Below are 18,910 nucleotides of genomic sequence, written 5' to 3' on the forward strand. Positions count from 1 at the left end.
CAATCACAGAACGGGGGGGGGCAGCAAGACGATGACGACGTCTATGCGCTACACCGAAGCTTGTAGAGCGTTAATCCAACATGACAGCGGACACAACGTTACCGTTCAATGCAGCCTTAGAAAGTGTTTCGGAGTAGATTCACCCTAGGGTCATTTGAACCGTGACATCCAGCCAAGTAGCCCACCCGAAGTTTTTCCGATATTGGCTGAACATCAGCTGAGTTACCGAGTTATCCCGAATAGCTTAGTACAAGCGCTAACGGACCCTGGCAGTATCTCCAAAATTACCACACTAAAATCACATGTCATGACACCAAACTTCTACAGTTGTACAAATATGGTCTGTACTCACAAAACGATGCATTTGGAAGTTTGTACATAGTCCAGGAGTTTATTATTATCATCAACACAAGCCTGATAGCTTTTCTGCTGCTAAAGCTTCGTTGACGTCACTTCTGGGAGCTGGGAGCTTCAAAGTAAGATGAGGGTTCATCTACTACTGTAGACAACAAAGCAAGGCTGCTCAATTTCTCCATTATTAAAATAAATTCACAACTCTACAACATAAAAATTCATGTAGAATATAGCATATAGGCCTACTTTGTTGTCAATTTAAGTAGCTTAGGGCGCAAATTTACTTTTATTTTCCATTTTTTTCTTCTTCCTCGTCGAATTTCTGTCGTCATCTGGTATAAGTGATACAATTGGCTATGAATCGCGCGCAAAGCAGCATGGGAAGAACCTGACGTCATTTGATAGACATTCGTAGCGCCCAATAAACGGCTCTAGGCATTCGTAAACCACGCCTCAAATACGAGAAAATGCACACCTAGTTCCCAGACCACCATCTCATCGAGATTGTGGACGCGTCAGCCAGGCTAGCCAGCCCTATGGAAAATGGTCATTCTGCACTCGCTCGCCAGCGCCCCCAGACAAATTCAACTGAACTGCAGCCAAATTTTTTATAATGGGGCGAATAGGAAGTGGAACGGCTGTCTGTAAAAGGGCTGTGGTAACACCCGGAGGACAAAAAGAGATGAGACTGTTTTTTGCTTACGTGACTACAAGACAGATTCCAGCTCACGCTTAGTGCTGCTGTGTGGGTGCGCGTCTGTGGCCCAGTCAAAATGAATAAACAACCTTGATTAGCTCAGAAAGTGGAAAATGTGAAGTAACCCTGTCAAAGAATGTAAATCAGACATGTTTCCATGAACTGGTTTGAAATGGCTGTGTAATGTTTCCAGAGGATAGCAGTATAGACTACGTTGTTAGTGGTTCTAATTAAAAAGAAAAAGAAGCCGTCCTGAATGGAAATAAACCTTGAGTGGATGAAAACCGGCAGTGAACATTGAATAGAAGAAAATCAATAGAGCTCTCCTTCAAAAAGAGCTGATGGGTCACGTCAGTGTTACCTTTGCCAGGTCAGGCGTGATTCGTAGAGTTTCAATTCTCCCCAATTCGCTCCAAGTCCTCTGTGAGAAGGATAAAAACAACCTAAAGTGAACTTTTTTTTGCACAGCAGTTTCATTTTCATGAGACTTAAAAAGTTCTGAGTCGTCCTGTAATATTGCCTTGCTCCTTTTCTCAGTCCCATTTTTTAAATGCACATTGTAAAGCAACGATAGAAACCCACCCGGCTTTTGTTGTCCCGCACAGCCTGTAGGATACAGTGCAGAGGCTTTTCTTCATATTTTTGCAGCTTACTGGTTCCTTTAACCTGGCAGTGTGGTCGCTACCGGAGGAGATGTAAAATGCTATTTTTTTTTTAGCGGCTGTAAATACACAATATTGAAACGGACACGCCAGACTGAGTCAGATACAGACTACTGTGCAGTTCTAACAGGGTGGTAACAGAGTCGTTTCTTATTTCATGTCTAATTAGCTAAAAAATCTCCAATAATAGCAGAAGAGCTGTGGTACTTGGCACAACGTTGATGCTCTGCACGAGGCAATCCCTTTATCTCCACAATTAGACATATGCTCTTCATGAATTCATCCTCCGCTCCCTTTTCTTTTTTTTTGTGCCAGCAGAGGCCTTAAGATCACTGCTCCTTCTTTGCAGTTCTGCAGCTGTCACACTCTAACAGAGCTGACAGTCTTTGGTGAGCAGAACTCTTTCTGTGTAAACATGCTCGGGAAGTGTCTCTCACATTATAAGAGTGCACTGACATTTGCCTTCTGGGTCTGTAGATGAGACAAGCGAAGTGTGCTCGGAATCTGTCTCTTGGATGACTAAGCAGTGTTCATGTATAGGTTTGAACTTCTCCTCCCAGGTGGAGAGTGACAGAATCAATTGCATGCGTGTCAATCAGTCACCCTCGGCGCCGAGTGTTTTCTGCCGCTGCGTGAGACAAAGCAGTTTGAGATGGAAGGGAGTCGTCTGCATTTTCTTGTTCGTCATGAAGTTTTAGGGGGTTTGAGTATTTTCTCCAGTTTGTTGCAGACTTGTAGTGAAATGTCTGACTGTTCATCAACACTTGTGTTGTGGTGGAAAAGGCCACGTTCAATCATATTCTAGTTTTTAATAGGCCTGGGCAACGATTAAATTTGAAAATTGAAATCTGAATTTTCCTATCCATTAAAAGGCACAAAAGCCCCCAAAAAATAATTAAAAAATAAAAACACTGCGTTAATGCGCAATAAAATATTTATCGGCATTCAATAATTAACGAGTTAACGCGATAATAACGAGTTAACTCACCCAGCCCTAGTTTTTAATCATCTTTTTATCACGTGCCTGTTGGCATCGTTGTTTTCTGTTTCTGTTTGATTCAGATGATAGTTTTTTCTTTTGTGATTGATAAAAAAGAAAAGGCGAGGCTTCCTGTCACAGCTGGACCAGCATGTCCTTCTCTGAACCATCTGCCAGTATACTGTAAACTGGAGATTAATTTGAAATAATTTTCATCCTAAAAGGTGATGATGGAAAAATATAAAGCAGTAATCTGAAAAATGCATAAATACTTAAAAAGAACCTCTAAAAATCCCAACCCTTTAGACCAAAAGGCCCAATCCCAGCTCCTTCTCTTTGCCTGACCACTTGCTCCTATCTCACAGCCCCCCTCCATGTCACTTAGAGGGGGGTCTTAAGAATTAGGTCCACAAAGCCTGTTTCTTGCTCCTTTATCAAAGATTGTAACAGCAGTCCTTTTGGATCCACAGCAGATTTAATGGACCCCAAAACATGGCACGGTCCACACCCTAAAAAAATTAAATCTTTAATATCAATGAGGTTTTCTTGGGTAATTTGGCTTAAAGAGCGGTCCTGTAAGTTTCAAATCATGTCCATCATGGACCAAACAGTGATGTTTCACCGCTCCACAACGCAGTACAGTACTCTTGTGTCCCGGTGTTGGTGTCTTACTGCCCTCATTTTCTGTTAAGGTCGACTTCGTGGCTGGATGTCCTGACATTTTAATGTCAGAATTCATTGTTCCATCAAGATAATACGACGCCATCCTGGCCCAGAGGAAGCAAAACTCCCTCCAAATGTAAAGTTTCTCATTCAGACCCCAAAAAAACATCACATTTTTTGGTCTTTTTCAGCCACAAAGTAATTTTCCAACTAAAGGCGGCCAGTTTCGTTTCTATTTGAAAGGACTGTCCTTTTCCTCACAGCCCTGATGAGCACACGCATTTTCAGAGAGTTCTCATGATAATCAGCATGAACAAATGTTTGAGAAGGGTTAAGTCTATTAGAGTTACCCTGGATTTCTTTGGTTGGTTGAGGACTCTGTGGAAGGTAACAAATTGTCATAAATTTCCACATTTGTACACGATCTGTCTGAATGTGGAGTCCACGATGAGCATCTACCGCTATTTGTTCAGGTCATGAAACACTTCCACAAACACGCGTTATGAATATCAGAGTTTGACAAATGCCTGTTCTTTGGAGAAAACATGGTACCCACTTCCACCTGAAGGTCATGCCATCGATTGAAGTACCGTTAATCTAATTCATTGGTGATCATAGAGATTCACATACTTCTGCCGCTCAAATGTTTATGTTTAACATTTAGTGGTTTCATGAATTGAAACAACTATGTATTTGAGGATTGTACCAGTTAAAGGTTCCACTCACTCTTCCACTAAGCCTGCAAGTCCAGTAGGAGAACATTGCTGTTGGATCTCCTTCAAGTTTTCATATTCAGAAGTAATTCAGTCTGAAGCGAGCTGCAGGTCCAGTCTTTCTCTCTGATGTGTCTTCTCTGTCTGTGTTCGGTTTAGGTTCCAGCGGATTTAAAGCACGAGGCAAGATGTTTGAAGTCAAATCCACATCTGGGAAGCTCCTCTTTTCCGCTGACGAGCAAGAAGTGGTGGTGGGTGCCGAGAGGCTGCGAGTTATGGGTGAGTCACCTGCTGACACATTCATACGCTCCGGTCCAGAAGCTGCTGCAGTGTGAGGTGTTCTTAAAGAAATTGTTTCGTTCTATACAACTTTTTTTTTTTTTTTTCCCAAAGGTATGCTGAGATTTCTTGCTCTTGCTCTTGCTGTTGCGACGTAAGCATGTTAAAATCACTTTGGTGGATATTTAACATTAGGTTATAAGGATATCTGACATGATTCCAACTCGCAACCACTGTTTTGCCATTCATGCAACACTTCTGGGACTGAGCTGATGTGATGTGGCAACCTGACACACATTAGATTCAAAGCAGAATAATGTAATGCTTCTAGTAGCATCATAAGCAGTGGGTGGGGATAGGAGGGCTCAGATATGTGGTGGTAGTACTCCTGTATGAGAGGAGTAAGACGACAAGAGTCAAGGGACATGGATTTTTTTTTTTTTTTAAGTTTCCTTTCCAGAGAGGGGAAATTCATGCATGGCAAGGGGAATGAGAGTGGGGAGCTCGTATTTTCTAACAGGACTCAAGGGGAGAAGGTGACATGCAGTCCTTTAGACGAATGAGTTTTGTGCTCATGACAGGAGATAAGAAGTGACAGAGTTGTTCTGAGCGAAGCAGCTACACAGCCTCCGAGCGACAAAGCTGCGACAAATGATTTCCGGTGAGGGCAGAGGGGTGCTACTGCAACAAAATAGCTTCACGAGGAAAATATTCATTCAAGTCCAAACAAAGCATCTGCGTACATTTAAAGCTCCAACAAAGATCATCCCGTACTGTGAAGAAAGAATTCTGCCCACATGAGGTGACAGATTTAAGCCCGAATGTTAGCGTTCCCCTTTCACAGGGACATGTCACACGATTGCTGCTTTAGCTTTAAATGGAAATTCTGAAATCTGTTTGACATGGAGGCCCAGCCTGAGGTCTATTAATGAGCTGTTGTTCAAATTACCATTTTCTAGAGCTGTAAAAAAAAAAAAAATTCACGAATTTATGCTGCCTGGACCTTGTGAGGTCATATTTTCGCCTTGGGAAGCTGAATACATGTTATGCTAAGTGGATGGATTCAGCTTGCAGTGAGTTCACTGAATGTCTGTGCATGCACTGAGCTCACAAAGTCGATCAGATCAGATCGCTGTTACTCATAGCTAATTATTCACTTTGAAAGGTATGGTCCCTCTCTGATTTTCAGATGATGTTTTGCCGTACATTTTTATTAATGACACTGCTTGTAAGCACATATATAGATCCATCCATGCGACGTTAAGAGCTTCACAGTCCTTCACACATTTAAGTATAGCAAAGAAAATGCATCTCCTTTGTTACCCCTCCCCACCTGCAAAGTCTATTCTGGCAGTAAGCATAGCCGAGATTTCAATTGGGCAACAAAGGAGGTGAACAAATAATAAAAAACGGATCAATAATTGTTCATCAGCAGGACTTATCAAGTGTTAAGCTGTACCGAAGTTGTGGACTCGCTAGCGTCGAGGATTCAAAACACTGTTAGAAATATTTTTGTGTCACAACTCGTCATTGGAGTTACATAATGTTAAGACTGCAGTATTAACCTGTTAATGTCTGCACTGAGAGAAAAAACACAAGTTGTTTCTCTTGATTTTTTTTTCTATCATTTGCTTTCTCAATGATATTGAGCATCTGTGTTTTCTCACAGATGGTTGGGTGGCACTTCACGGTGAAAGGACCTAGATTTGAAAGAGTTCTGGTTAAATTTCTTTTAGCATCACAAAGCTAAACAGAGTGGTACAAATAGCAGGGCATTAAAAAGTTAAGATGGATGAACTAAGACGTATGACTGCAGAGCTGTGTATAAAGGGAATGTTGCCGGGTTTGGAGGATCATTTCATCGATTTAAGGGTGCAGTTTGTAACACTGGTGGTCCTCAGCCCAAAACAGCAGTTTCACCATGAAGTCTCGAATTGCAGAAAATACTTTGGTTGATGACACAAAGTGTTACATGCTTGCATTGTGCTTTCAGCAAAACTGTCTCAAATAGGAAATGTACAACTGTTACATGTTCAAAAAGCCATGGACGGAGGCTTTATAGCATGGACTGCGATTCCAGGGAATCAAGTTCAAATCCCATCCCTCCATGCATTTTCTGCTGCTAATGCAAGATGGGGTCACAGCGGTATCAGTCTAATCAGGGACCACAGACCTCCCTCTCCCCAGCCACCACCTCTGGGCTCTTCCAGGGGGGCAATACCTGTCTCCTCCCGGTAAAACATGTCCGGAAACCACTCCCCTGCGGAGTGTCTGGAAGGCATCCGGGCCAGCCTCCTGAAACAACCTCAAATGTCTCCTCTGAGGGTGGAGGAGGAACGACTGCGCTCGGAGGGAGCTCAGTTTCATAAGAAGTAGGCTGGTGAGGCTTACAAAGTTCTGAGTCACCCTTGAAAATTGTATTTACATCTCATGTGTGCAACGGCTCAACATAATTCTGCCAAGAAAATGAGTGCCAAGTTCTGAGAAGCTTTTACACAATAGAATAAGATTTTTTATTTTTTTTAAATACATGGAAAATATGAACTTGAAGCATCCTTCCTCTTCCGAACATGATGGATACCTTTAAGTACGCTAATCTCAGTCTTTGGAAATAGAAACTCTCCATCTGAACTGCCTATAAAGAAATGATCTGACTATGCTGCAGAAGGGCAGATGTAATTATGTACTTGTTTCTTATATCTTTTACACGCACTCACTCACACAGTGCGATAATTGGAGGGAGCTCAAATAGCTTGCAGTGAGTATAATTAAAATGTTAAAAAAAAAACTACAGAATCTCTTACATGAAGATGCACATTTTCTGAAGTTGCGATGTCTTTGATTTTCACTTCATCCTTTTTTTATCCTGATTTTCATCACTTCCCATTTACGTCCCTTTCATTCTTTAGTTCTTGAATTTCTTCCTTTGCCTCCTTTTTCTTTAAATATCTCTTTTCCTTTTCTTGATTCTGGTTCCTCCGTGACACGATTCAACATTATATTTCCATCTGCCATCATTCACTCGTCCATCCGCCTACCCGATCAGCCCGTGCATTCGGTTTCATTAACAGATAAGCAGATATTTGAAGTGTCCCCTCCCTTTTGACTGGGCCACACATTTTCCAGTTAAAAGCCTCGGTGGGTGCACCGTCTCTCTGGCACACACACCTTTCAGAGCCCTCTGTGTGAGCAATTACTCTTCCTCCTCATTTACATTCATTCACATCCTTTCCAGCCTCACTGAGTCAGAGTTCATTACTGTCAGCCACCTCGGTAAAGTGCTCCTCTTAACAGAGGGAAGCACAGATGGAAGATGGTGATGGCCTACAGGGAGACGACTCAGGACAGGTTGTGTTGTGAGATGTTCGATTGCAACGTGCACTTTTTGTAGCAGTATTTATTTCAGAGTTAAAACCCGTGTGCTATCGGAATACACAGCCGTCAGTGCACATTCAAACTCAGCATGCATCAAACTTTTATACCAATAAAGCCACACAGGAGTAAACGCTTGTGTTTTCTAAACTTGCTTCTGTGGGCACTGAAGCACATTGTTCAGTCATGCTTGAATTCCAACTCAAATCTGGAGGAAGTTAAGTGGAAAAAATGTCTTTTGAAATGGGAGTTTGATGAGATTGACTGTAAACCAACACAGGAACAGACACAAAACGAGCAAGATTTCATCATCAGTGGGCTGTATTGAAGGTTAGGATGTCAGCATAATAATCACTCATCATCCTGAATATCTAATGCAGATTTCATGAAAATTGGTTTCTGAATTGTCATGAAACAAACTGACAGATATTTACCTCACTAATGTGTGGTTACGGAACCTCTGGCAACATTACCCGGTTTTCCACCGTTGTTCTTTATTCGTAGAGAAGATGTGAATAAGAAAAAGTGAATGGAAACAGTACAGATAATGAAAAAAAAAAAAGAAAAGCTGTTTGTGTGAGAAAGTTTTAAGCCGTTTAGAAGAGAACGTGATGCACGGTGACTTTATGAATCACGTCTGACTTTACAAAGATTATAAGGGGCGTGACTCGCCACCTGTTTCTGGCCTGAGCTGCTAAAAAAAGCTTTTTCCAAGATGCGATTTCAAATCACAGAGACGAACGTCAGTCCTGAAGAAGAGCTCTCCTCATTTTCACTCTTGTGGATGTCCACCAGAGTTGTTGTTGTTTTTTTTTATGTTTTCCGTCCTTCCTACTTCTTCCTCTGAATTATGAATTAACAATGCGGCACCACCCTCCAGTAACACCACACAGCCTAATTCATTTACTGTAAACCAGTCACAGCTTTGCTTCTCTAACGGAGGGAATCTCAACTAACATCATTCCCCAGATCCACTGTTTTGACACCACCCAACACTTGTTTTGTCTCTAAAATGTCTTTATCATCCCTTTATTCAGTCATTTTTTCCAGAAATCAAAGGTCTCCTTGCAGTAGAGTGCCCCCCCCCCCCCCCCAGTACTACAAGCTCAGTTGTCAGGGGGAAGGCATACTGAGCATGCAGATTACAGAAAATATGTACTTGTTGCACTTGTTTCTGATTTCCATAAATAGAGCACGTCAACACATTTTTCTGCAGACTATTTTGGAGATAACCCCTTTTTGCTGTAGATTGGCTGCTCTTTTCTTTTTGGGCTTCATTTCATGTACAGTGCATTCCCAAGAAGCTCTACTCCGATTTCCTCTGTTGAACAATATCAAAGAGAAACTGAGGGGTTTTGCAAACATTAGTCTTCAGTCGCTGAGTCCTCCTGGAGTCCTACTTTGTTCATTATGCAGTGTGTAGCGTGCGCTTCAACCACCAGGTCAGCCTGCTGCTCTTCACCCTGTGTGGCGTTTTATCCTGAATGCACACAAATCTTTGCAGATTTCTCACATTGCTTTAGCACCACATGCTGGAAGCATCTTAACAACCTGATAACCGTGAAACTTGCTTCTTCTTCCGTACAGCCATCATTTACTGGTTGATTCAGACAATGTGAAATTAGAAACCCAAGCAAACCTGACTTTTGTTTGTCTTTAGTTTTATTCTTTAATCTAATTTCAACGAGTCAGACTGACATTATTTGTGTCCTGGGTACATTTTATGATTGTATTTTATTGTTTTGATTTCATTTGGAAATTCACCTGGACAGATTTCTGAATATCTATGCTTACACTGGAAAAAATCAAAGTCTTACCAAGTATATTTGTCTCATTTCTAGTCAAAATATCTCAATACACTTAATATAAGACACAAGTTCTATTTCAGCAAGATATAGGGACTTGTTTGAAGACAATACATCTTGAATATCTTGTTAAATGAAAAAGTCTTGAAAACAAATTGTTTTGAGTCTCATATCATATGAAACAAGCTTTTTTGACATTTGAAGAGGTTTTTAAGCTAATCTCAAGATCACTTTTATCTCAAAAGTCCTAAATATCACATCTTATCTTACCAGGGCTGAATATTTGCTGATTTTCAAAGATTTTCAAACCTGACTTCTAGTTCTTCTTTTACCAAATGCAATCCAAATATCCCATCAAAACAATACCTTTTGTTTTTCTTGAAGATCTGTATCTGCTCGGTCATTTACGACAATACACTTAGGAACAATCAGAACAAGGCGCATGGAGAGAGTCCGAGCAGAGGCGTCTGGGTAGGGTGTGCCCATGATTTCCCAATTACTCCATTCATCTCCACAGACATTTGATGAGGCCACTCTGAGCAACCAGCTTAATCAAACACCTCCACAATGGCAGCCTCAGCGGACAGTCAGCCGTTTGAGCTGCCAGAAGACCGTTTCTGTGTGTAGCATATGGGTGGGTGTCATGTCTCTTACGATGTTTGCTCATGTGTTCCTTGTCTCTGAACTTCATCAGGTTTTTGAAGACTTTTATTTTGGATTCCTGAATTTAATTCCTAACAGAAGACTTTTTATGTTCAACCAAATACTCCAAACTCATTGATTCATTTAGTTATGAACAAATCAACACCTTGACGAGAATATAGCCACACGAAAGCCCAGTTTTCAAGCCCAGCCCACGTCTTGGCACATCAGCTGTTCGAGCAGCTGTTTCTCCTCTCTCATCTTGAATTTGTAAACCTCCCCTGCCACTGCTTTGCAGCCCAGGTCCTTTTATTCAAACTCTACCCGACCTAACCAGTGCCTCGTCTACCACTGAGGCCTTCTGTTCTCTTCTGTAGTGGGCAGTGCTGTGCGTGAACGAGTTCAAAAGAACGCGTTCATTGAACACGCTCATTTTTTTGTGAACGTTGAACTGAACGCAACACATTTTTTAATAAAGAACTTGAACGTGAATTAGTTCACATTATGTGTCATGAACGGCAGACATCACTGTAAATGAACGTTGGAATTTGTTTTCCATTGAAAACTGAGTGACATCTGTTTTCTCTTTTGAAACGCAACGAGAGAAAGTTCCTCCCTCCTGTGTTCTCGCTGGTGCCGCTTAAATCATGTATCACCAGACAGAAATGGTTTTGACATAGTGTGCGCAATGCATTGCGGGCAACGTAGTGTCCGGCTGAATAACATACTGGCTTCCGCACGACTTTACCCGTGATGAATTGCAGCAGAGCGGGGCAGTATCGCAGGCATAACAACGCCGCGTAGCAGGCAACGACAAGAGCGCGGAGGGCTGGAGGAGCGAGCGAGAGAGATAGAGCGCGCTGCAATTAAAAAAAAAAAGGCTAGTGGAAGTGATGGCACGGAGACAGACACCGATTCTCCTTATGAACATTTAAAACAATTTTACACTCTTGCAAACCAAGACCCCGACGGCATTTCATATTATATATTCTTTTTTTTAAATTAAATGCTGGTAGATTTCATTGCACTAAGTATAGAACTGGTCTAACTTGTCTGTACTGCTGCAAGTTTCATCACCTGGTAAGAAACCCAATATTCCAGTGTCATGAGCAAATGTCTACAATGAGCAGTTTCAAAGAACGTATAGTGATTTTTAGCTCGTAGTGTGAAAAAAAATATTCATTTGAATATCTCACGAAAAAAGTTAAATGAACTGAACTTTGAACTAGTTCAGAATTAAAATTGTGAACTTTGAACGTGAACTGTTCACTTTGAGCATGTATGAACTGAACTTGAACTAGTTCAGAAAAGCTGTGAACTGGCACAACACTGGTAGTGGGTCTTTGCTGGTGTTCTTCCTGCCATGTTTCGTAGTTTCACCTGGAAAAGCAGGGTGGCCACAGAACGGCAGCATCAAGTATAAACTGCTGCTGTCACTGCAGATCAATTTTCTTTTCACTGTGTCACGATTAACCCATCGAGAGAACTCTTGGTCAGTGTTTAAAGAGTATTTAAGTGTGAAACATGGAATTCAGTGCATGTGTTTTTTTTCTCTGTCTGCCTTTGCTAACAAGTCTTTATAAAGACCAGAGTTTTCCAAAATCCCTTTTGGCCATGAAAAGAGTGATTTCAGAGACAACAGTGGAGATAGCACAGTGTTTCAGTGCTGTAAAACCTTTGTTTGACACTGGAGATGCTATTTTGCACTATGCGTCCTTCAAGCTTGGTTACCAAGTTGGTTGGTTGTTCACTTAAATCAACCAGACCACAGTCACCACCTCATAAGAACTGTTTTTGGATCCTCCTGGAAGACACTGCAGTCACTTAGAGAAAAAGATTTAAGAGGAATGTGTTTAAAGTGTGTACAGTGGGTATTAACCCATGCGTGTAATAGTAACTAACACACATAAATGAAAAAGCAGCTGTAAGTAAGCTGCTGTCTGTTCTCTTGTCCTTTTGACGCATGAAAGGACTGAAGAGGCTTATAAAGCTGCCACATGTCATTACCGAACCCATCGGTCCATGCCCACCAATAAAATATATCATCATCCTCTGTGCATAGCTTTAATTGGCCCAACTAAGGTCATTGGAAATCCATGGTGCTATCAACGTTTTCTACAGCTATTCACAGTCCAGTCCGACACACTAACGAGCTCCCGGCAGGCAGCGGCTAAAATAAACACAGGAAATATGATAGTGAGAAAATTATTATGTGGTTTGTTCCACCTAAATTCGGCTCCAAATAGTTTTGCAAAATAAACTCAATATCTTCTCTTGAACAGAATTGCTCAGAGGTTTGGGATTAACCCGTAAAAAGAAGTGTGTTTTTTTTATAAAGTAGCTCCATGACTTCATCTTTGTCAGTCAGTGTGAGATGAAAAGGGTCACGGACTGCATGTTAAACATACTAATGTCATGACTTGAAGTTTACTTAAATCCTAATTCTCTGTAAAGCCGGAACTGTTTTGTTTTCAGGCTTCTCAGGTCCTGTGTCAGGGCTTTGCTGGATTTTTTTCCTCTTTCTTAAGGACGTCACTTTCAGATACTGTTCACCTGCTGCAGACAGTTTTTTTAGGCCTGACACTTCTTCTTTTGTCCTCCACTTGTCCAGTTTCCTCAAATGTTTTAAGGACATGCTGCACACCATGCTGAGATATGCCAAGTTTTCAGCTAAAAGCTTCTTTGGAAATCACCTTGTTGGTGCTAAAATACTATTATAGCTTCGGCATTTTTCATAGATACAACTAAAGGGGCTGGATCCTTTCACAGCTCCCGCCGGCAGGAGGCGGGGTACATCCTGGATGGTCGCCAATCCATTACAGGGCAATGTCCAAGGGCTCCTTGGAAGTGAAATATGGAAAAATTATGACTTGATCAAGACTTTTGCACAGTCCTTTAAAAAATATCAGAGGAAAAAGTATGTTTTTTTTCTGGAAATATCAACAACAAGTAAGGCACTAAACGATTTGTATATTTTCTAAATCTTAACGATGACGCGGAGTGATTACTTGCAGAATTTGCACTAATGATGGCTATTCAGATATTTGTAACCCAAGGGTCAGGTTTTTATAGCGAATACACAAACACTATCAAGGGTGGACTTTGACGACATGATTTTGTTTTTTTATTTCTTTGGTGCCATTTGAATTGCTCGGTAATGTAGGCTTACAGATGGTTTAAGTTGACTGGTCAGATCACCGCAAATCTCTGTGGATTCACTGGAAAAGCTGTCACCTCTTTAGGTTTTCAGTTGAACTCGATGCAGCCTCATTTTCTTTTAAACAAATAGCAAATGCCAACTTGTAAGTGACCTGATCGGGAGATCTGCGCAGCTGAAATAAAGCTGTTGTGTTTTGGGGGAATTGGCCAGATTTCAATTTGTCAGTCAACTAGGCACCACATTTCCATCAGAAGTCTCTTATTATTGCGTAGTATCAACAAAATAGCATCATATTCTCTCTTTGATAGTCAATATATTTGAGGGGAATTGTATAAATAAGATATGTAAATGAACATGTTGGATGCGCTTTAAAGAATAGAATATAAATGCTTCCAAATCAATAGGAAACCATTTTGAACCCATCAATTCTCAATCTTTCCTAAAGAATAACATCCAGTAGTCCCCACTCTGCTATAACTGCTGCCAATACCTTTTCCATGTGAGGTTAAATGAAAATCTGCAGTGCAGCAGCCTGGTACAGTAGCAGTTTATAAGTCACTGGGTCAGCCGATATTCCCTGAACATATTTTCCTGTGAGCTGCACACGCTCAGACCTGCCTCGGATCAAACTCCACTTCCAAAATAAGCACTGCTCACTCATGCAATATGTGCCCGCTGTTTTCCCCCCAGAGCTTTGAGAGGACACGGCCAGCTGTACAGATAAATACAGTATACAGTTTCCAGCAAAGAATGGATGAAGCCAGAGGTACTTAAACATTTACAGGCAGAGAGCCCAGACAACAGTCACCTTGGTGCTCAGGATTAGAGTCATGTTAACAGAAGAAATCCAGCAGCAGCAGGAGGCAGGCGGTGCTGTAGATAGCCCCGTTTGAAAGGGCTAATCTGATCACAAAATTTATATTTCTTTTTTCAGGGCCAAAATGTGCATTTTTAAGATGAAAACATTGGAAAATGTTCACTTTTTGAGTTTACATTCAACAAACATGAATTGATGGTCATAGCGAACAATAATCTCACTATTAGACCCGTCGTATAGCAATACTATTCAACTTTAATTACATATTTTAGCTTTTTTTATCATGCGTAAAATCAATCCCCATTCATAATCACACAAAGATAGCAAGACTTGTGCCTAGAAAAGGTTTTGTCTCTCATACCAAAAGGCTTCTTGAGTTTATTCACAGGTAGAAGCCTGCATGTCCCAGATGGAGGTGTGTCTGTTCAGAAGGTTGATTCATAATAACTGACTAGAGTAGTGATCTATTGCTCATATTTATGACAACAAAATTCCATGAAAGATTTTTCAGAATTGTGCAAATAAAATTTTGCTGAGAAACTTGCAGCTCTTGCAGTCACCCTTTTAGTTTATTAAAGGATATTTCCCTCTGCACATCTACACAGCATCTGATTCTTTATCTTAAACCACCTGAGCCATCAGGGTCACATAGGAGCAGGGGTATACTAATGTTTACACTGTCTCTGGGAGAAATCTTAGGACTAACAGTTTTATAAATGGTGCAACCAATTCTGGTCTATGACACCACTTATAAGCCATTTCCAGTGACCGCATAAGAGGCTAAATGCCTCGGACTCCACACAAGTCAGTTGATGATAGCCATGACAGCAACTATATGTAAATTGTCAAATTGGTATGGCAGAAAAATGGTGACTGTGGCATTGCACAAAGCATGTATTTGATCCCTAACCCATGGTTGTTTTCTAATCCTAAACAAGAGATTTAAGAGCCAAAACCCAACCAGGAAATGAGGAAGTGTCATCAACACAACATGAAATTAACCAACTCATACTATTGCCTAAATCTAACTAGGAGGTGAGAAAAGTCCCCGTCTGGGTATCGAACTCGTGTTTCATGGTTGAAAGTGCACCATACCTCCTCCTTCCCTCCGTTTTAAGAGCACTTTGTGGCTTGTGAAATAAAAGACTTGAGAATTATGTGCGCTCTGAAGTGAAAACCCTCAAATAAATTGTGTTTCTGTCCTCCCTTTACAAGACACCTTATGGGTCCTATTTAAAGGTGTGAGCCAGTTACCTGTTTTGCTGTTCTGGTTGATTTTGATTGAAAACCTGTGTTTCAAGCTGGCGTTGCAGTAGCATAATGCTGGAATCTTGATTGTTGCTGTTGCCGGGAGATCGGCCACAGTCGGACCCAATGGACCCTCATAGACTGGTTCAGATGGTCTTGCACCAGAGCAGACATAGTAACCATAAATTTGGCTTATTCCTTAAAGGGATAGTTCGCCTCTTTTGACATGAAGCTGTATGACATCCCATATAGCAATATCATTTATGAACATTGACTTACCCCCCGCTGCGTCCTGTGAGCCGAATCCCAGCTGAGTTTTGCGTTCCACGAAGGTAGTCCGGCTAGTTGGCTAGGGTCAAAAAAATAAAGCGTTTTGCTTCTCAAAAAAATATCCGTTCAAAAGAGTAATACATTTGCATCACAAAATGTTGTCCTGGAAAAAGTCAGACCTCGCTTCGCTTGGCGCTATTTTTGCCTCCCTTGATATCAATGCGTCCAATGTAAAACTGTGCAGACCGAAGAGCAGACCCAGCAGTCCCCTGCTTCCGAGCAGTAAACACCGTAACAGGTGCGGCTATCGCTAGGTGGCTAGGGAGTGCTCGGTTTGCTCTTCGGTCTGCACTGTTTTACATTGGACGCATTGATATCAAGGGAGGCAAAAATAGCGCCAAGCGAAGTGAGGTCTGACTTTTTCCAGGACAACATTTTGTGATGCAAATGTATTACTCTTTTGAACGGATATTTTTTTGAGAAGCAAAACGCTTTATTTTTTTGACCCTAGCCAACTAGCCGGACTACCTTCGTGGAACGCAAAACTCAGCTGGGATTCGGCTCACAGGACGCAGCGGGGGGTAAGTCAATGTTCATAAATGATATTGCTATATGGGATGTCATACAGCTTCATGTCAAAAGAGGCGAACTATCCCTTTAAGTTCACACTGAATACTCGCATTTCCTCAAAGATGTGTTCATCATTGCAAATGAGTTGCATTAGAATGAGACATGTGCTGTTAGCGGGATACAGTGAGAGTGATTTCAAAGCTTTAGGTTAAAAAAAATACGTATAGGTTTGTGTTGGGAATTAAGTTTTTGAAGTTTTCTCTGAATCAGAAATACACACAAACTCTTGTGTCCCATGTGTTTGGATGGCAGATAGTGGTCCACCCTCTGTTGTATTTCTGTTACCCCCCCCCCCCCCCCCCCAACACGTTAATGAGAACTTGCTAAATTGATCGAGAGGCTCCCAGTAAATACCTGATGATTTTTTTCTTTATTTTTTCCCCTTTTTTGTCGTAATTATAATCAAACTCTTTTCGTTACCTCCAATTATGTCCCATTGACTCTCTGTCAAGACTCTTGACTCTCTGAAGTCGGTTTCAAAATCTGTTCAGCTGGTGACAATGGAACAGGCAGGCAGCAGGGGGAGGAAGCCAGCAGAACAAGAGAGGGGGAAGGTGAACAAAGAGGAAAGTGATTGAAAGAGTGTCTTTACCTTCGGCTTCCTCCGTATGACACGTTATCAGCAGTCGCTGTGCTTTGATGCACTCGTTAAGTAATTAGCACTCAGCATCATGGTGCTTGTTGTTCTTGCATATCTGTAGAGGCAAATCGAGGATCGCAGAGAAAATGCTTTTTTTCTCCTCCCATTTTTATTTCTTACTGCGTTTAGATATCAAAGCTTTTTGCAGCGGAGACTTCATCGGAGATCAGAGTCGGGCAGCTCTTTGCTGAAAAATCATGACCAATGATTTTCATGTTCAGATTAGGCGACAGGATGTTACATTTGTAGAGAAAATATTTCTCATGAAGCTCATTTAGGAAAACATCAGAGCTTCGTGCCGACACTTTTCAAACGTTGAAAAGGCAGTTAAAGGCAGTTGTTGGGTTTTTTTTCTGAAGGGTTCGGATCTTTATTTATTTTTCTGTCTTCTCTCAGCTTCACCACTCCAGGGAGTGTTTATTCAAATAAAGTTCACTGTGGGCCACGTTCTGCAACAGAAGAAATATTCGAAATCCATTTTGATTTTACTTGTTCCCATAAACTGCAGTATAAACACAACCGACCCTAAGTTCATCTTTTTACTGCTTTAATCTGAGAAGAGGTTCATAATAAAGTGTTTATTTAGGAGAGCTGCATCTTTGATTTAGTTTGTTCAATTTAGCCTGTTTTCATTTTAAGCTACCTTGAGCCTGTCAGTCCTCCGGGAGGTACAGTTATAAACATGGTTAAGATTCATGTGTCAGCAAAGCATTGTCAATAGATAATCTCTTTGGTATGGAGAAAGAGTTAGGGCATTTCTCCTTTTTTATTTTTCATTTGAAGGCCATTCCGTTTCTGAGCCCAAGTACACAGAGGCAGACTTGTTGGAAATTGGTGCTAGGTCAAGGAGAAAAAAGAAAAGAGGAGCAAGAAGCAGCAGGTTAACTTTAGCTGATAAAATTACCTTCACTCGGTCTGTAGCAGGTCTCTCTACTGTTGGAGCAACATTTATCTTCCCTAAAGGTGCTCTTTGGTGTCATATTTCTGCCGATGTTTGACCTGTAGTAGTGGTAAAAGTCAAATCTTCACTGCAAACACAATTGTCTGTACAGCACAATATACAGAAGCAATTAGATCCATTTCAAGCACAACGAGCCTCAGCTTTAGCATGTCTCAGTGCTCCAGTTTGTTGGCACAGACACATGTGCTCCATGTATTTTATGGCCCTGTCACACTGTTGCGTATGAGAGAAGCGTATGAGTTGCGTATGAAAATTAATAATATAATTTTCAAACGCACGAAAAGTCCTTGAAAATAAAGAATTGTGCGTATACTTACCGTATTGAACCTATGAGTAGCGTATGAGTAGCTTATGGTCAGCATATTGACAGCGTATGTCAGCGTATGAACAACGTATGAACAACGTATAACCAGCGTACTCTGCGTATGACTAGCGTATGAGTAGCATATGAACTGCGCATGCCCAGCGTACGTTTCAACGCGCCTATATCAGCAGCCTTTCCACATTGCTCCATTATTGCAGTAGACGACGCGCTATCAACATCTCGAGACATTCATCTCGATCATGCCTCCCAAGAAGCAATCGTAGTTTGCCCGGGCCCTGGGCCGAGGAAAAGGCAAAAAAACACAAGAATCATTCTCACCCAAACCTGCTGAAATGCCTGATGCACCTGCGGCTGATGAGTTACATGCTTCTGAGCGATCAAGATCCCCAACTCCTCCTCCTGACCGCTCCCATGAATCGTCGGTTGCCTCAGATATGATAAATACGCTAGCTGTACGGTACACCTTCATGCCAATGTATGGCAACTCATGTCCAGCGTTCTCGACCTATCAGTAACGTACCTATATCGTACCTCTAGCGTATTCAGCGTATGCCTAGAGTATGCTTAGCGTATTAACCATACGCTCGCATACGCACAAAAGTTTTGAGCATGTTCAAAAATTTATTTCTGCCTCAGCGTATGCCAACGTATGGCAGCGTGCTTGAAACGTATACAACCTATGCCTAACGTTCC

General features: G+C 41.5%; 1 protein-coding gene across 2 annotated transcripts in view; it reads left to right on the top strand.

Annotated features, from left to right (window-relative positions):
- The window catches only part of sgcd (sarcoglycan, delta (dystrophin-associated glycoprotein)), a 395,576-nt gene that overhangs the window by 310,618 nt on the left and 66,048 nt on the right, over positions 1 to 18,910 (top strand). For both annotated transcript variants that reach the window (XM_075486567.1, XM_075486565.1), the window contains one exon: positions 4,228 to 4,347. In XM_075486567.1, coding sequence (XP_075342682.1) covers positions 4,228 to 4,347 — 120 coding nt within the window. The remainder of the gene's footprint in view (positions 1 to 4,227; positions 4,348 to 18,910) is intronic.

Source organism: Odontesthes bonariensis, chromosome 16 (assembly GCF_027942865.1).
Source record: "Odontesthes bonariensis isolate fOdoBon6 chromosome 16, fOdoBon6.hap1, whole genome shotgun sequence".
Lineage (NCBI taxonomy): Eukaryota > Metazoa > Chordata > Actinopteri > Atheriniformes > Atherinopsidae > Odontesthes > Odontesthes bonariensis.